Source organism: Lineus longissimus, chromosome 9, assembly GCF_910592395.1.
Source record: "Lineus longissimus chromosome 9, tnLinLong1.2, whole genome shotgun sequence".
NCBI classification, from domain to species: domain Eukaryota; kingdom Metazoa; phylum Nemertea; class Pilidiophora; order Heteronemertea; family Lineidae; genus Lineus; species Lineus longissimus.
The window spans coordinates 1,556,997-1,571,685 of record NC_088316.1 but is presented as its reverse complement, the minus strand read 5'-3'; the positions used below and the strand labels follow the sequence as shown (position 1 = coordinate 1,571,685).

Here is a 14,689-nt window from a genome sequence, read left to right as displayed (position 1 = left end):
TGCAATTGAGCAGTTAGTCGTTTAATTATATCATTCAATCATGACAATTTCATGACTTTACAGTTGTTCGTTAACAAATTGTGAAAATCATTACTGGTTCTAATGTGTGTAATTATAAAATCTATGGCCGATTTACACCCAGAAGTATTAAGGTAGCAGGAAGGGTTGGGCGTTTGTGGTTTCTGAGTCTGAGGGGGTTGGTGTCTGTTGACTGTGCTTTAAGAGAGACTAGGCATGGCGCCAGTCTCTCTTAAAGCACAGTCAACAGGCATTTGGTGTCAGTATTTGGGTTTTGATTGCCATGACTGTACCCCTGTAAAAGTCAGAGGAGGAGAAGTTTGGAATGATGAAAGCATTGAAGAAGAAGAAATGTTATTATTGAGGAAAGCAAAATTTATTATGAGACTAGAAGGCAGTGTCCTGACTTGATTATTTTGAAAATGGCGGTCTGAACACATTAAAAGGTGGAACATGGCATTTTATCGACTTTGAAGTGCTCCGCAGTTAAAGGGAGACTATAGGCAGCAGCTAGGTAGGCAAGATAAAGTCATACAAATTTGCCAATAGGGGTCAGTCATATCTGTAGGCATGGCGCCAGTCTCTCTTAAAGCACAGTCAACAGGCATTTGGTCTTAGTATTTGGGTAAGTACAGAATCAAGGCAGCACAGAGAGCAATGATTGAACGATGCTGTGGACAAGTCCTAGTGTGCTTATATTTGCCATACACATCAAGGGAACATACTTGTTGTTTCATTACTAGTTAATATAATTTGTTTGAATTATCCGTTCATATCCGCCATATAAATCATTCGCATGCATCCGCGAATTGGGGCAGGTTGAAGTCCGATGCTACGCGACTGAAAGTATCCTTGTAACTTATGAAAATAGGAAGTTGCCGCGTTGATCAAGGTGAGCAATATCAGATAGAATTGTCTGGAGACCAGCTTTCGACGCTACCGTGTCTTCTTCAAGATCACCCAGAAAAGAGCTTTACTAAACATCTAATTTAAACCAGCATAATAGTACAGTGTTTGTAGGCCGAATTGGAGATAAGACAAAAATAACATAGGCTTTTAATAACAGTAGGAGCCAGAGAATAAAAGGTACAAATTCATGAAAATTGAATGTTTCACAGTAGCCCATCTGACAGCACTTGCTTACAAAAGCCTTGTAACACATATCACAATTCTTAATTGCACTGACTGAATTGCAACCATTTGTCAGATAAATCCAATTATCTGCCCTATCCATCACGTATATGTACTTGTGGCTGCCTCCCGAGACCCAAGGTCGGTTCTGGCGGTGATAGTGTCGAGTATTCGCGCATATTGTTTTAACCTTGGCTACATAAAATACTACACAGTGCAACACCCTGACAATTTTTTGTCGTTTCTGCCATCACTTCACCGAAACGTGGCTCTTCAATGTAAACCGTGCCCCAGAGAATGGCACCGCCATAATTTTAGGTTTCAAAACCTACAAGGTATGTGTATCCCTCTTCGGCCGGTGTAGAAGTTTGAAATGTCCCGGGGAAAAAAGGATTACACTATATGGTCTTTCAGCCCTGATCTACTGACGGTCTTGCTCATTACTATCAAAATCCGCGTCAAAATGCAACAGGACCGGACACTTTAGTGGGACATTTTCTACCAACGGTGAAACGTTCTTGAGTAGGCCTATATCCGTTTCTGACTGATTCTCTTATCTGTTTGGGGACCGCCAAAAAAGTAATTATGTAGAAACGTTTGTCTCTGTGCCCCGGCCTGCTCATCAAATGTCATGGTCTCTCTAGCGCCCTATCGTTTGGAAAGACTCGCAACTGGGAACCAAAAACGGTACACCGGCACATGCCGAAGACGGCGTTGTGCGTCGGTGTCCCTCCGAAGACTATAGGACAGACGCACGCAGCCGGTAAATCGTCATTCGCAGGCAGGGCAAAAGAAATTCATGAAACCAAATTCGACCACGACGAACAGCGCACAACAAGACCCTACAAATAGCAACATATAAATACATGTAGCAACACAAACTGATACCATTTTATGATCTTTTCATGATTTTTCAAATGCCCATCGAACAGGATCACTGTTCTTGGAAAACCTTTTGGCCTTATTGTGTGAATACTGTCAACCTGTTGCATCGCCAGCCGGTGAACGATTTTAAGCACAAAAAGGTGATTCTTCACCGGCTTGCCTACAGTTTTAATAGCAATAATGATATGAAACAAACTTATAATGCAAAACGTGCCACCACTAATTTCTAAAAGCATAGCTGGTTCTTTTAAATATCAGATTAGGATGTATAGCTTGTGATATTGGTCATTTTACTGAATCCAGAGTGATCAAATGATTTGAATGATCTAAATGCTACGAGTTTGAACCTTATCAAAACTAAAGCATGTCATATCTGGATAGTCGTCCTCTTGACCCCCTCTTATAGTCATGCCTTTGGGGCGTTGGCCGCAAGTGTTTTTCATGTAGATGTACATGTTTTTAATGTAGACTTTGGCAAGCTTTCAGACTAACAGAGGAAAAAAGGATATTTCAGAACAGAATTTACCAAGTGCGGATAGCCATTCTCTTGTACCTGGCAAGCAGAAACTAGGTCCGATTCAATGGCCAACTGGCGATATCCTTAGCTTATCAATTGGCCTACTACGTGTTGATTAGCTGTTCATCAAAAACTGTTTTACCGCTGATTGGCTGTCTTATCACATTTAAACTTGTTATTGACAGCTAATTGGCTGTGGCATGTTACCTCCGGTATAGTGAAGTGGCCAGTCGAAGTAAGATTTACACTTAAAGGAAAAGAATTGAAATGTAATGTAATGAACAGTGAGGGTGAAGAATATTGTTCTCTCACAATCGACACGCTTCTCTGATGCTCTGATAACAAGTTACAAAATAAGCCGGGCATGGTTCAGGAAGCTTTCAGGAAGCTGAACCCGATTGCCTTCCTCAAACTGCGGCAAATTTGGTGATCAAACATTGGAAGTGGCGTGCTTTGAAATTTTGTATCGACTTGTTAAACATTACATTACTTTGCTTCTTACCTTGCCGCAGAAAGGATTCAGGCCTTACCCAATACCCGGACTATTGTCTTTAAACAAAGCCCGCTCGCAACAAGGCCTAAATTCCCATTGTTCTACTGTCTTATCAAAGGGTTTCATAACATCGACTCCCAAGAAACAGCTTCCATGGAGGTCGATAAGCCGACACTGACAAGGGCACAGAAGGCTCTGCTATTCGACATTGGTACATCGGTTGAGGCACGGTGGTTACACATGGGAGTTTTCACCTGTAATATGCCTATATTAGCAGACGCGTCTCAACTGGCGGCTTAAACATGTCGACACAGTCCCCCATGTCGACCTTTTCAAGCCGGTTGATGCGCGTTTATTATACACAAACGCCTCAACTGGCGGCTTAAATACGTCAACCCAGTAACCATATATCTACGTTGATAAAAGTACCTCCACCGGCTTAAACCCTTCCACACAGTATATTAAGACTTGGAATGATCATAGTTTAGGACTATCGCATTAGTTACGTACCAATATCAGCTCATAGAGAAAAGCAGTCAACACATTACAAAGGTCGGTAGATACGTAATATGGGGGTGAAATACCAGGGTGATATAGGCAAACTTGATATTGATGAAATGGCTTACTTGTGCCAAGGTATTTGTATTCATATTTCACAGTAGACGTGACTCAATAACATGGAGTCCCATTGATTGAATTTGGCGCGGTGTTGGAGGCCCGTATCATGATCATTTCGATATTGCCATTTCTGCATCGCAGGAGAGCAGATTGATTTGACCAACGTGAATGTGATGCTCTTTGGGTCGGAAACTGTGTGACATCTGCCAGTGTTTCCAGTCACGCGTTGGTAGAAATAATCCACCTCGCGCTCAAAGGTAAATATTCATTTGTATCAAATCACACATCACGCCCTGTTTATTGGTCATGGAAACACAAAGCCTAATACATGTATGGAATCTTAATATTTCTACATCAAAAATGAGAGAAAGTGCCATGAAAGGAGCCTCCCGATTGGCTCATCGCTGATGCGGCTTCGGTGATGCAGAATTTGGCGTTTCTGATTGGCCAGCGCAAAGAAGACTGCTTTGAGAATTCAGTCGACTGTTATCAACTCAGCATATTTTGCACTTATTAAAATACTGAATCCCTTCCAGAAATTCTACTTAGGGCTTTGGTTTTATCCTGTCGGATTATCAACAGTACAGAAAATGGCGCCGTATGCATGAACATGCATATCACCCGGGTTAGTTTGTTTGGTGTTTTATTTCTCATTTTCTTGCAGTGGCTCTACTTCGAACAAGAACGGCACTCTGGACTTAAATTCCCTATGAGATATAGACATTTCATGTTCGCTAAATGCTGAATCTGACGCCGAACGCACTCTGTCTGTCCCCGATACAATACCAGACGTCCATTTACATGACTCTCAAATAAAATAAGGGTCTAATATCAACAGAACAAAACCCATTCCTGACTCTGACGTGCGAAATTATCCCAATGGTATAGGGTGGATTTTCAATATCAAACGAAAAGCTTGGCAGGAGAAACTGTCTGCGAGGCGGCTGATAAGGCGTACGTTATATGATAGCAAGCGTTTTTAAAGCTGACCGTCAAATTATAGCTAAAGTAATTCTTGTTGATAAATTCACGATTCTACCATTTTTCGATTGTTTTCGGTTTGTGAACGTTGCAGAATTTATTGAACGTGAAAATATCATAGGTAATAGACTGGCGTCGATTGTCAAATAACATGACAGAACCAGTGATGAGGCAATGAGTGTTCAGACACTTTATTTTTGCTATCAGCAAAAAATTCTAAATAACTGAAAAGTAAAGCAAGCATTGCTCCACTGAGATCAGCTGAGTGTGGTTCACTACCCGATCAGATAGACAGTGCTGCATGCTCGAAGCATCTGCAGGTATAGGGAGATTGCTACTACCAGTGATAAACTGCTGTTAATGTGATTATTTTGTACAGAAACCCATGGGGATTCTCCCGGCTATCTCCTCATCATCACTTTACCTTCATAAATATTTAAAACGCCACTTCACACCTCCACCTCTGCGTCCCTCGCCGCCATGTTACTGTCGTCTGCCGCCAGATTGATTCATCAGACCCTTGAGATTTCGGCGACTTTTTACTGACTCTGCGATCGCAATTGTACATGTTTCTACATTGGGGAAATTGATATTAATGCCACTTTACCATAATGTGGGGACTCATTTAATCCCCCTGGGTTAACAGTAGCAATAAAGGTAAACCTGCGTTTTTACTCATTTCTGCAGAACAATTGGAACGCTTTGTATCATGTGTCCGTACCTGTGTGTTATATGGCGCAGACATTCCTACCGAATACGAGAAGAAAAGATTTACCTCCTGCATGTTCACCGCTGTCCAGCAGTTTTGAGTGGTTCATCCCGCATAACTTCCTCGGTGAAGCAGGATTGGGTGGTTTCATTAGTTGATTCCCACATCACAACCTCGGTGAAGCAGGATTTGGTGCTAATTTCCATTTGTCAATTTTCACATCGCTACCACGGTTAAGGAGAATTGGGAACTTTCTATTGGTCGATTTTCACATCACTACCTCGGTGTAGCAGAATTTGGTGCTTTCCATTGGTCAATTTTCACATCACTACCACGGTGTAGCAGAATTTGGCGCTTTTTATTGGTCAATTTTTACTACCACGCCGTAGCAGAATTGGGTGCTTTCCATTGGTCAATTTTCACATCACAACCTCGGTGAAGCAGAATTGGGTGCTTCTCATGGGTTGATTCCCACAACATTGGTAAAGCTGGATTGGGTGCTTACCATTGGTGGTTAATTCTCATATCTGCGGCGCAGTTATTTTCGAAGAGTAATGAGGCAAAACGTATTAGATGTAGCAGTTTAGAGCTATCAGATTTTGGACAGATACATTTGCAGACAAAGGTTATTATAGAACGTATCACATTTGCGGTGCTCGATGCAATGGGGTTTTTTTAAGCGTAACACTTTTTACTCTGAAACAACGTAAACAATTTGGCCTTCAACACATAGATCAGGGTAAATCACCTCGTTATATATTCCTGCTGCAACTGTTAACAATTTCAATGTATTGAAAGAAAGTAGAGACCCCTATTGGTGATTTTGTGTAACTTTATCTTGCCTACCTGGCTGCTGCCTATAGGCTCCCTTTAATTATTGAGCAAGTATTTGCTCATCTTTGCATGACTGATGATAGAGGATATTTTTACCATTATGTGCTTCACCTGTCGCGGTACCTGCCAAAGAAGTCAGGTCGGGTTGAAATACGGGGCTGCACGGAATTATGGATATGAGATACTGACTGGCCTACTAATTGATATTTGTCCTCCCAAGTAGGGCAACAGCTTGATCTACATCACAGCTTTTGGTGAACCCGCCGCCTGGCTCTAACAAGACAGTTGCCAGCCTGATTAGGTAATCTAGTTGTCAAACACATAAATGGCTATATCTTCAAAATAGATAGAGCAAATTGCATGGAGTTTTCTGTATTGTATAAATTGTCAGGTGCACTTTTGAAAACGTCTTACAGCAGGAAATGGCAAAATACCTGGAGGCCTTTAAATAACGACAACTTTTAGAGACGCTCAAACATGGCTTCCAAAATCCTTTACTGATATCAATTTTCTGGTGGTACCCGGACTCCGTACATTCCGAAGAGAGTGAATAAGTTGCTAAAACAAGTTCCGCTGTTTTCACGGTTATTTCAGTTTTGCGGATTTTGAGTGGAGAGTGAATCAGTTGCTAAAATCATTTCCGCTTTTTCGCGGTTATTTCAAGTTCCGCTGTTTTCGCATTTCCCCCGTTCACGTAGTTTCCGCCGATTCCGTTAACTTTCCTTGGCCATTAATGGTTACCTATTGCTGTAACTGAGTTTGATTCACTACATTCATATCCATTAAAACTCAAAGAGCCATTCACACATCAATAGCAATGACAACACAGGTGCGTTGAACGCTCAAAATGTTCAATAATATGATCACCTCATATGTGGCAAAAGTGTCAGATGCATGCAGATGCAGCAAAATTATCGAGTGACACGTACCAGGGGCGTATATATATAGCTAGCGCGGGGAGGGGGGAGGGGCCAATATCCCCCCCAGAAGTCACTAAACAAAGAATTTGACCGTGAATTTGGCCCAAACATTTCAAAGAGTGCCATTAATTGTCCACACCCCCCCCCCCCCCCCCCCGAGACCAAAAAGCCAGCTTCACACCTGGACATAATGTTAATCGCCGTACGACGAGAACGGGCCTATGAAGGTTAAAACACTAAAAAAAACAGCAAAAAAATTGTCTTACCTATTGTAACTGTGGCTGTACTATCCTGAGCAATGACTGTCGGTAATCCAAACACACAGAATAACCAAGTTACCATCCACATCGTTCTCCCGAGGGATATAAATCCAGGTTTCCTTCCACACGCGCAGCACATCACGTTCAAACGCATGAAAACACCTCCCGTTCCAAAGTTATCCATCTTTGAGATCAAGAAATTATCCTAACATGAATGTGAGCTATTAATCAAAATTGTTGTGAAATTCTCTACTAGCGGGTTCTTTCAGTTTGGAAAAACTATCACGATAAACCATGATTGCGTTGAGTATTAAAATTATTCACCTCCTCTTCGGCACGGCATTCTGGAAGTGACATCAGTTCTGAAAACTTTTTCTCCGCGCAGCGCGCGCAGTGAGTCAGGCGCGTATCCGGTTCCGAGTTACACTAATGAAGATCTTAGCGACTTAGGACATCAAGTCCGCGTCTCCCGTCCAACAACCCATGAACTCCAAACTCAGGTCATCATTGTCATGTTTGTCTATATCAAGAAAATCGAGGACAACCTATACTGTGTATTCACGATGGCGATAATTTGATAATAATTCCCCGCTGATAAATGGGTCAGTCGGACATCCTTAATTGTTGAGGCGATTTGAGACAAACTAAATTGATATTTTTCTCAAACCATTACACATCCGCGTCATCCATCGTTTGCTATAAAACTGGCTTAATGAAGTTGCAGCCGATAACGTTAGACACTGCTGGTTTTGCAAGTTGGCAGTAGATGGTAGGACAGATTTACAACGATCAGGTGTTCCCAAGTCTCGTTAACCAAGCTCCAGAAAGATGGCAGTGGTGTATGGGATGTTTAATTCAGCGCAGGGCGTTTTTTTAAAGTGGTCATCATCGCATTTGGCCATCACCAAGCGTTTTAATGTCAATTTTGAAGACATGTGACATATATATTTTACAAGACTAATTTACATAAACTTAAAGTATGCATTCTTAGCACTGACCCACAAATCTATTTATCTGAGCCACATGGTTCTGCGAACTATGACGAAATGCGTGTAGCTTTTCGGCGAAATTTCCATCCAAAACGTAAATACTTGCTGTTGCCCGGCTCTAACATTTGGAGAAGTGACGGTCTTGGTGGAAGCAAGTTGTGTAAGAAAAACCAACACAATATGTATCCCATGCTTTACTTGTCCATATATACTCCTTGCGCAGTGATAGTATTGTGATAAGGCGGTATCCTGCTAATATGCTTGAAAATATGTTTTGGAGAATGCCACTTGTTCTGAAACAACTTACAATGGCCACTCTCCTCAGATGACCGTGGTACACTGGAAGCGACAATCCAGCTTCCAGTGCCAAAAAGCTCGGCACACAGCATCCCAATCCTACAGAGTCTGCAGCACTGATGCCCGCCAGTGACATCTAACGTAACTAATATAAACAGTTTCACCTTCGCAGAGCAAGCGGGTGCGTCACATCGGCTGTTTCTGTGGTATTTCGTCTTGCAGCTGCCGTCTTGGACATAGACATCCCACAGTCGCAATCAGTCCTCCAGTATTAGTGCTTAACCATGGTGCAAGCTCGGGTGCTAGTGGCGTCCTTGTTAGGATTTCGAGGATTAAGGAATTGTCGCCGAACAGAATGAAGACTTATTCATTGTCTCACCAATCACCGCGAGGGTTGAGCTGAAATGTATGCCGATATCAAAGCTGGATTTTCTATATCAAACCCAAATTGGTACAGTTCATAAGAGCCGTCTGGTGGTTAAAAAGTAAACTCAACCTCCCAGTACCAGTGCGTTCTGATGTGAATCCTTTATAGTCATTATGACTTTATGGCCAACAAACCAGGAAGAAACGAACCAAATCAGCATCATATACTTTATTCTGAGAAGACTATCTAGAAAAGTCGTGACTTTACTCGGAAGGGAAAAAATTAATTAATTTCTGTCGTATCATCACAGGCATTTTTAGTTGTGTTGTATATCAAACTTGAAGAGATTATTTTCAAATAACGCTAGTTTCACTGCCCTTAGATCGGTGAAACTTGAGTTAGTATTTCGACCCTGCCATTCTTAAATACACTCAATGTTCATGTCCACAGTGAATGTACTTTAGAACAGATCAAGGATACTGTTTTATGGGAGGATGGATATGCGATATCGTAGTTGGAACATAAAGGTTAATTTCGAGGAAAGTCTTTGGTGATTGGACGGTTTGCAGTCAGCAATCATCTTGATATCTGGCATCCGATGTGTAAACGTCTGCTGCTAACGGCGGCCACTCACGGATTCCCCGGCTTGTAGAATGATCGCCGACAAAACCTCCACTGCTTTTTCAGCAGGAGGGATCTGTAAAATACGGACGTTCATTTATTTCCAGTTTTTGCAAATCGCCGGAAACGTCAACGCGAACGCCAATCCCATTGTTCGACATCGTGATCAGGATGTCGAATTCGGAATAGGCGTTCGCATTGGCGTTTCGGGCGATTTGTAAAAACTAACTATTGCCTCAAAAAGTAAGAGACTCCCTAATACAATCGTCTTCCTTTACCTTAAGCCTGCCTAGTTGGCAATCATTGCCAAGAGCATGAAATCAACAAACGGGAAATATCATTATCTCTGGTGCTTAAACAATACATCCTGAGATTTTGGAGTTTTCACTGCTTCGTGTACGTATACGTCATTTACAAAATAGTATCGAGATCTGATTATATAAGAACGGGCATATAATAGGTCGAATCAGTCCTTTATTTTGATATGATTTGTAAAATCGTCATACCTTCAATGCAGGGCGTGAAAAAACTTTAGGGTTATCACAGGGCGCAAGGAAATCGTCGTCTTCTACCTCAAGCTCAATGTTAACGACCTCAAACTTCTTTCCGAAACCTGAAAAAAATGGTGAAATCATGTAATTTCGTTTTTCATCTCGTTGCCTATTCCAAGTGGTGCACGAAAAAGCATTCATGAGAGTCGAGAGAGTCGATCGGCCTAAAACCGGCAAGGGCAAATATGTGATGAAATATTCCCTAACGTTTTCTGCTTTAGCAGGCATGTCCAAGCATCCGTCAAGTGGCGGGCGAACCTGAAGCCATACTGCTTTCAAAATCGTCAGCCATTTTGAAAATTGTGCCGCGAGGACTGCGAGAACCTACTTCCGGTATCGTTGGGCAGTGTGGTCACCGCTTGGAGGAGTGTCGGGACACAGTTTGCGTCAAGGGCAAAAGCCAGCTGGCTCTTCCCGTCAACCTTCTGGTAGATAGTCATCCCAGATGTAGTCGCCACTTCCTCAAAACCAGAATGATTACCTGAAATTTGAAAGGTTCCGATTTCTACCTAGAATATTATAGTAGATATTATCTTGGCACGCTTGCTCCACCCGTAATAATCTAGTCATCTAGTTCTGTATCGCTCCGCCGGTGTGATAGTTCAATGGCAGAATGGCCAAAGTGTGCTTTGCAAAATGGCGAAAAGTGATGTGTTTTCCCGTAGAGTGACTCAACCACTCTCTTGACTACATTGCAGAGAGTGGCCCGAAACTGGCCAATAGTGGTTACACACAGGTCACCTGGTGGGAGCTTATACGTAGGGACAACGTTTACTACAGAAGTTGGTCGTCGATTTTCAAACATGGAATATTTTATTGAATTAAATCTGCTTGTCCATACTAACAATCAAATTTGTGTAATTGATGACTGAAACGGACAACTCATATGAAAAACCAACTGTTAGAAATATTTTGCGTCGTTAAAAAATTAAACTTATTCCGAGTCGAAGATCCTGCCACGCCACACAGGGATCGGCACAGAAGTAGGGCCGATCACAAGACAGTGTGTGGGATGATAAACTCACCCAGAGTGCACTGGTATTTGTCCGTGAGTTGACCTTGAACTTTCAATGACAAACATTCGTTGGTTTTGATGGGTCCATCTGTATTCCCTATAATCTCTCCCTGCCATTAAAAACAACAAAGTACCAATCATTTAAATTTGTTGGCGTGAAAGTTTGAGAAATGTTCGGAAATTGTCAAGATTTTACTTCCGGTAATCTTAAATAAAGAGTCACATTCTCCTCGAAGGGTATTCACTCTGCCAACACAGATACACAACTAAGGTCCCGGATGTGTCACATGCGAGTGACGGTATCAGAATCAACAGATCAGCGACCAATCAATCACCACAAAACCTAAAGAAAAGCGCATAAAACAAACACTTGAGAGAAATACATATGTAAAGTACAAGTTGAATCCCATTTTGCCCCTCAATGTATTGACACTGCTAAGTTTTACAGACAACGCGCGTCCAATTTGAATCCGGGCTGATTGATCGCTAAGATTCTGGTGTCATGACCTACCAGGTTTTAGTACAATAGCTATTTAGAAAGATGCAGTTGTGCGATTGCGCAGGAGTCTAAAATTGTCACTTACCTTGGCCAGGTCAATCAGGTAGTAAGCCCTTGTGACTAAGGGGTATTCTTCGAACTCATTTACCTTCATCATGATCGGGCCAAACTTAACCGCAAACTTCTGCGCAGTGAAGTCCCATGCAACGCTGCAACCGGATCAGACATTTCTTCATCATCATGACAAACTTAAGGCATCGGCAGGTGGGCCAAATTCAGTTACACGAAGTCACTGATAGGTGTAGCGATAATCTCACAGTGCATTGGTTCTATTTTTGCATGTGCTAGAACAATCTTTCTCTCTTTAACTTTACCAGACCCTGCAGTTCCATAACATAATCACCTCGAGACCAACTACTTGACCCCCTAGCTCCTGCCTATATTCCAACCTTTAAAACTTGTACTCAGACGGAGCTGGAATCAAGCCGGTATCTCATAAGTGAAAGGCGTTGATGTGTCCAAAGACCGGTCTGGCCCGTCCCACTACAAGAGGATGTACAGCCTATTTCTATGGGCTAATGCTTTGACGCCAACCCGACAGCCCGCATTCCACTCCGGGCGCTAGCTTTGAGGATTTCAGTCAAAAACCTGGTGACCCAGCAATGACGTAGGCTAATACATGTAGTTTCGACGCAAAAAAAAGTCATCACCTACCAAACTCCCTGGTTTCTACTTACGCTGCTATGCCGCTAGTCCCAATAGTCACATTATCATTAGGTTTCGTCATAATCATGTTAACCTCGTAGAAAATGTCCACCTTGGCCCGGTCCGGAAGACAACATGCCTCCGCCATCTTTGTTGCCATAGCAACCAGAACAACCACCGCAAAGGTATATACACACTTCATTTTAATCTGAAGAGTATGAGGTTATATCGATATCAAAATACAACCGGCCCAGCGGGTATTTGGTAATTCAAATTACCCGCTTGCGCAGTGGGTAATATTTGCAATTACCAAATAACCGCTGGAACCGAGTGTAGCTTTCAAGTGCCGCGGAAAATCTCCCGTGTGCAATCAGAGCCTGGTTTTTCAAAACAACTTTTGTCACGAACGCTGGCGCTTTCTTAACTAAGCGTTATCTCCTTCAGGTAAGCCCTTAGACTTAAGGCCTAGTTAACGCCAGCGTTTGTGACAAAACTTGCCTTGAACACCCGGGCCAAGGTATGAACCCACTTATACAAGAATACAGTACTTCTTCTCCAGAAGCTCCGAAGCAGCCGCCGTAAATTTACCAGAAGAATATGATGAAAATGACTCTCGAGTTATGTTTGCAACACATGTTATAGGTTACTTTGTTTTGATAATAAACAATGATGACGATAATGACAAGACATGACACTGTAAGAGATAAAATCGTGAGAAGAAGACATTTGGCTGTTGCGAGCGAGACAAAACAAACACAGATATCTTTATGATCGAAGTTTGCCGTGTATTGAATTTATACAGCTTTAAAATCGCCGGGTTTTCAAAATAAATCCGTATAATTATGCGTCTCAACTGACCAGTTCGTGCCGCAAAAACCTCCTCGGGCATAATTTTGTTTCGGGAATTACTGACCGCAAAAGAATATACGTTGGTCGATTTATGAAACCACACGAAAGCATGAGAACAACCGAAGCCTGCAGATAAAAACTTTGCCTGCTTGACATTATTATTGATGTTTATGTCATACTAAACTAGTCTCCGCGCATACTCCTACTCTTGACGCGGGTTGTCTGGAAGCTGGGCAATGTCAACAGGGTCAAGATGGTTTATGTCAGCTCGGGCTAAAGTTCCTACAAACTGGTGCCCCGCCGTTCCCTACGACAAGCGATAAAATTCTATCACTCGTCAGCGGGTACAACTGATATTGCTGGTGGGGTTGATATTGATTGCAGGTCGTATAGCGGCCATGCACCGATTCTTGTCGCAGGCACGATTGTCACCGCAAACGAGAGGTTTTTGTTCCAAGAGATCATGAGCTCACGGTGCAGCGACAATATCGCCCTTGACGGGGTGCTTAAATCATTTCTTATTTTCTTTTTTTATTTGCATTTTTGTTGTGCTTTTATTAATGTGGGTTCTTAAACCCACGCACCTACTCCCGGTCGTCCTTTAACTCAGTAGGAAAAGTTTCGCCTCACCCGATTGGGAAAGTCTATATACCGGCCAGGAGTTTGGTTTGGCTCATTTATCATAATGTCATTTCGGAACCGAGGAGCGCCACTATCGGTATTGAGAAAAACCAGGTTGCTGGGCAAGACATTTCGGAAATAGCCGAACCAAACCAAACGATAGGTAAATAGCACTTTCCCAGCCGATTAGACGCCCGGGGCAGTCCATTTCGTCATCTCATAGGGACGAGGCCGGTCAACTGCGTCCGGAGTGTACACACGATCTGCCCAAGCAATCCCTTTGACTCCTGGTTGGGTTCCAATTCGGCCGAACGCGGGCAATCGTAATCACCTCTCCCGCCATACGCAAATTACTCGAAATTGTTGAAAATCTGGTTCGTGATTTGGTTAAATATAACAGTACGAGACAAATAAAACAATTGCCCTAAACTACGCTTCAACAAGGGATGATTATCCTTATTTATTTGTGCAATTTTGCCGTTTGATAATTTGGCAGACTCATGGCAAATGTCAACAGAAGTAGGTCAATCACAGGATGTTGAATTGGTTTTCGCCAAGTTGTTTGGCACAGACAGCACGGCCATGATCACATACGGGGGTTTTGATTGGTCAAAACTTGTCACCTGAGAGAAAGGCCGACATGATTTCTGCTTGCTTGCTGTTTTCAGAGAGGTTCCTTCGGGGTGCTTCCTTCTCTTTCATTCGTTTACAGAGTTTCCTCTGGCCACGGAAAGGTCCCTCGCGCTGTGCGGAATGAGCTTCGTCCGTCCGTAAATTCTTCATTTATTAAAGGGAGACTACAGGCCGGA

The 14,689-nt window shown here is 42.6% G+C and overlaps 2 protein-coding genes across 8 annotated transcripts in view; both read right to left on the bottom strand.

Moving 5' to 3' along the window:
• Nucleotides 1–8,021, bottom strand: part of LOC135494113 (glutamate receptor 1-like) — a 109,502-nt gene extending 101,481 nt beyond the window's left edge. For all 7 annotated transcript variants that reach the window (XM_064781865.1, XM_064781869.1, XM_064781867.1 and 4 more), the window contains exon 1: nt 7,373–8,021. In XM_064781865.1, coding sequence (XP_064637935.1) covers nt 7,373–7,550 — 178 coding nt within the window. In that variant the 5' untranslated portion in view covers nt 7,551–8,021. The remainder of the gene's footprint in view (nt 1–7,372) is intronic.
• A 1,211-nt stretch (nt 8,022–9,232) lies between these two features.
• Nucleotides 9,233–13,003, bottom strand: LOC135493684 (uncharacterized). Its single transcript, XM_064781193.1, has 7 exons — nt 12,909–13,003; nt 12,443–12,618; nt 11,791–11,914; nt 11,217–11,316; nt 10,520–10,672; nt 10,147–10,253; nt 9,233–9,716 (listed from the first exon to the last, which is right to left on the bottom strand). Exons 2-7 carry the CDS (start codon nt 12,610–12,612, stop codon nt 9,636–9,638), a joined length of 735 nt encoding a protein of 244 aa, XP_064637263.1. The 5' UTR covers nt 12,613–12,618; nt 12,909–13,003; the 3' UTR covers nt 9,233–9,635.
• Nucleotides 13,004–14,689: the final 1,686 nt, after the last annotated feature.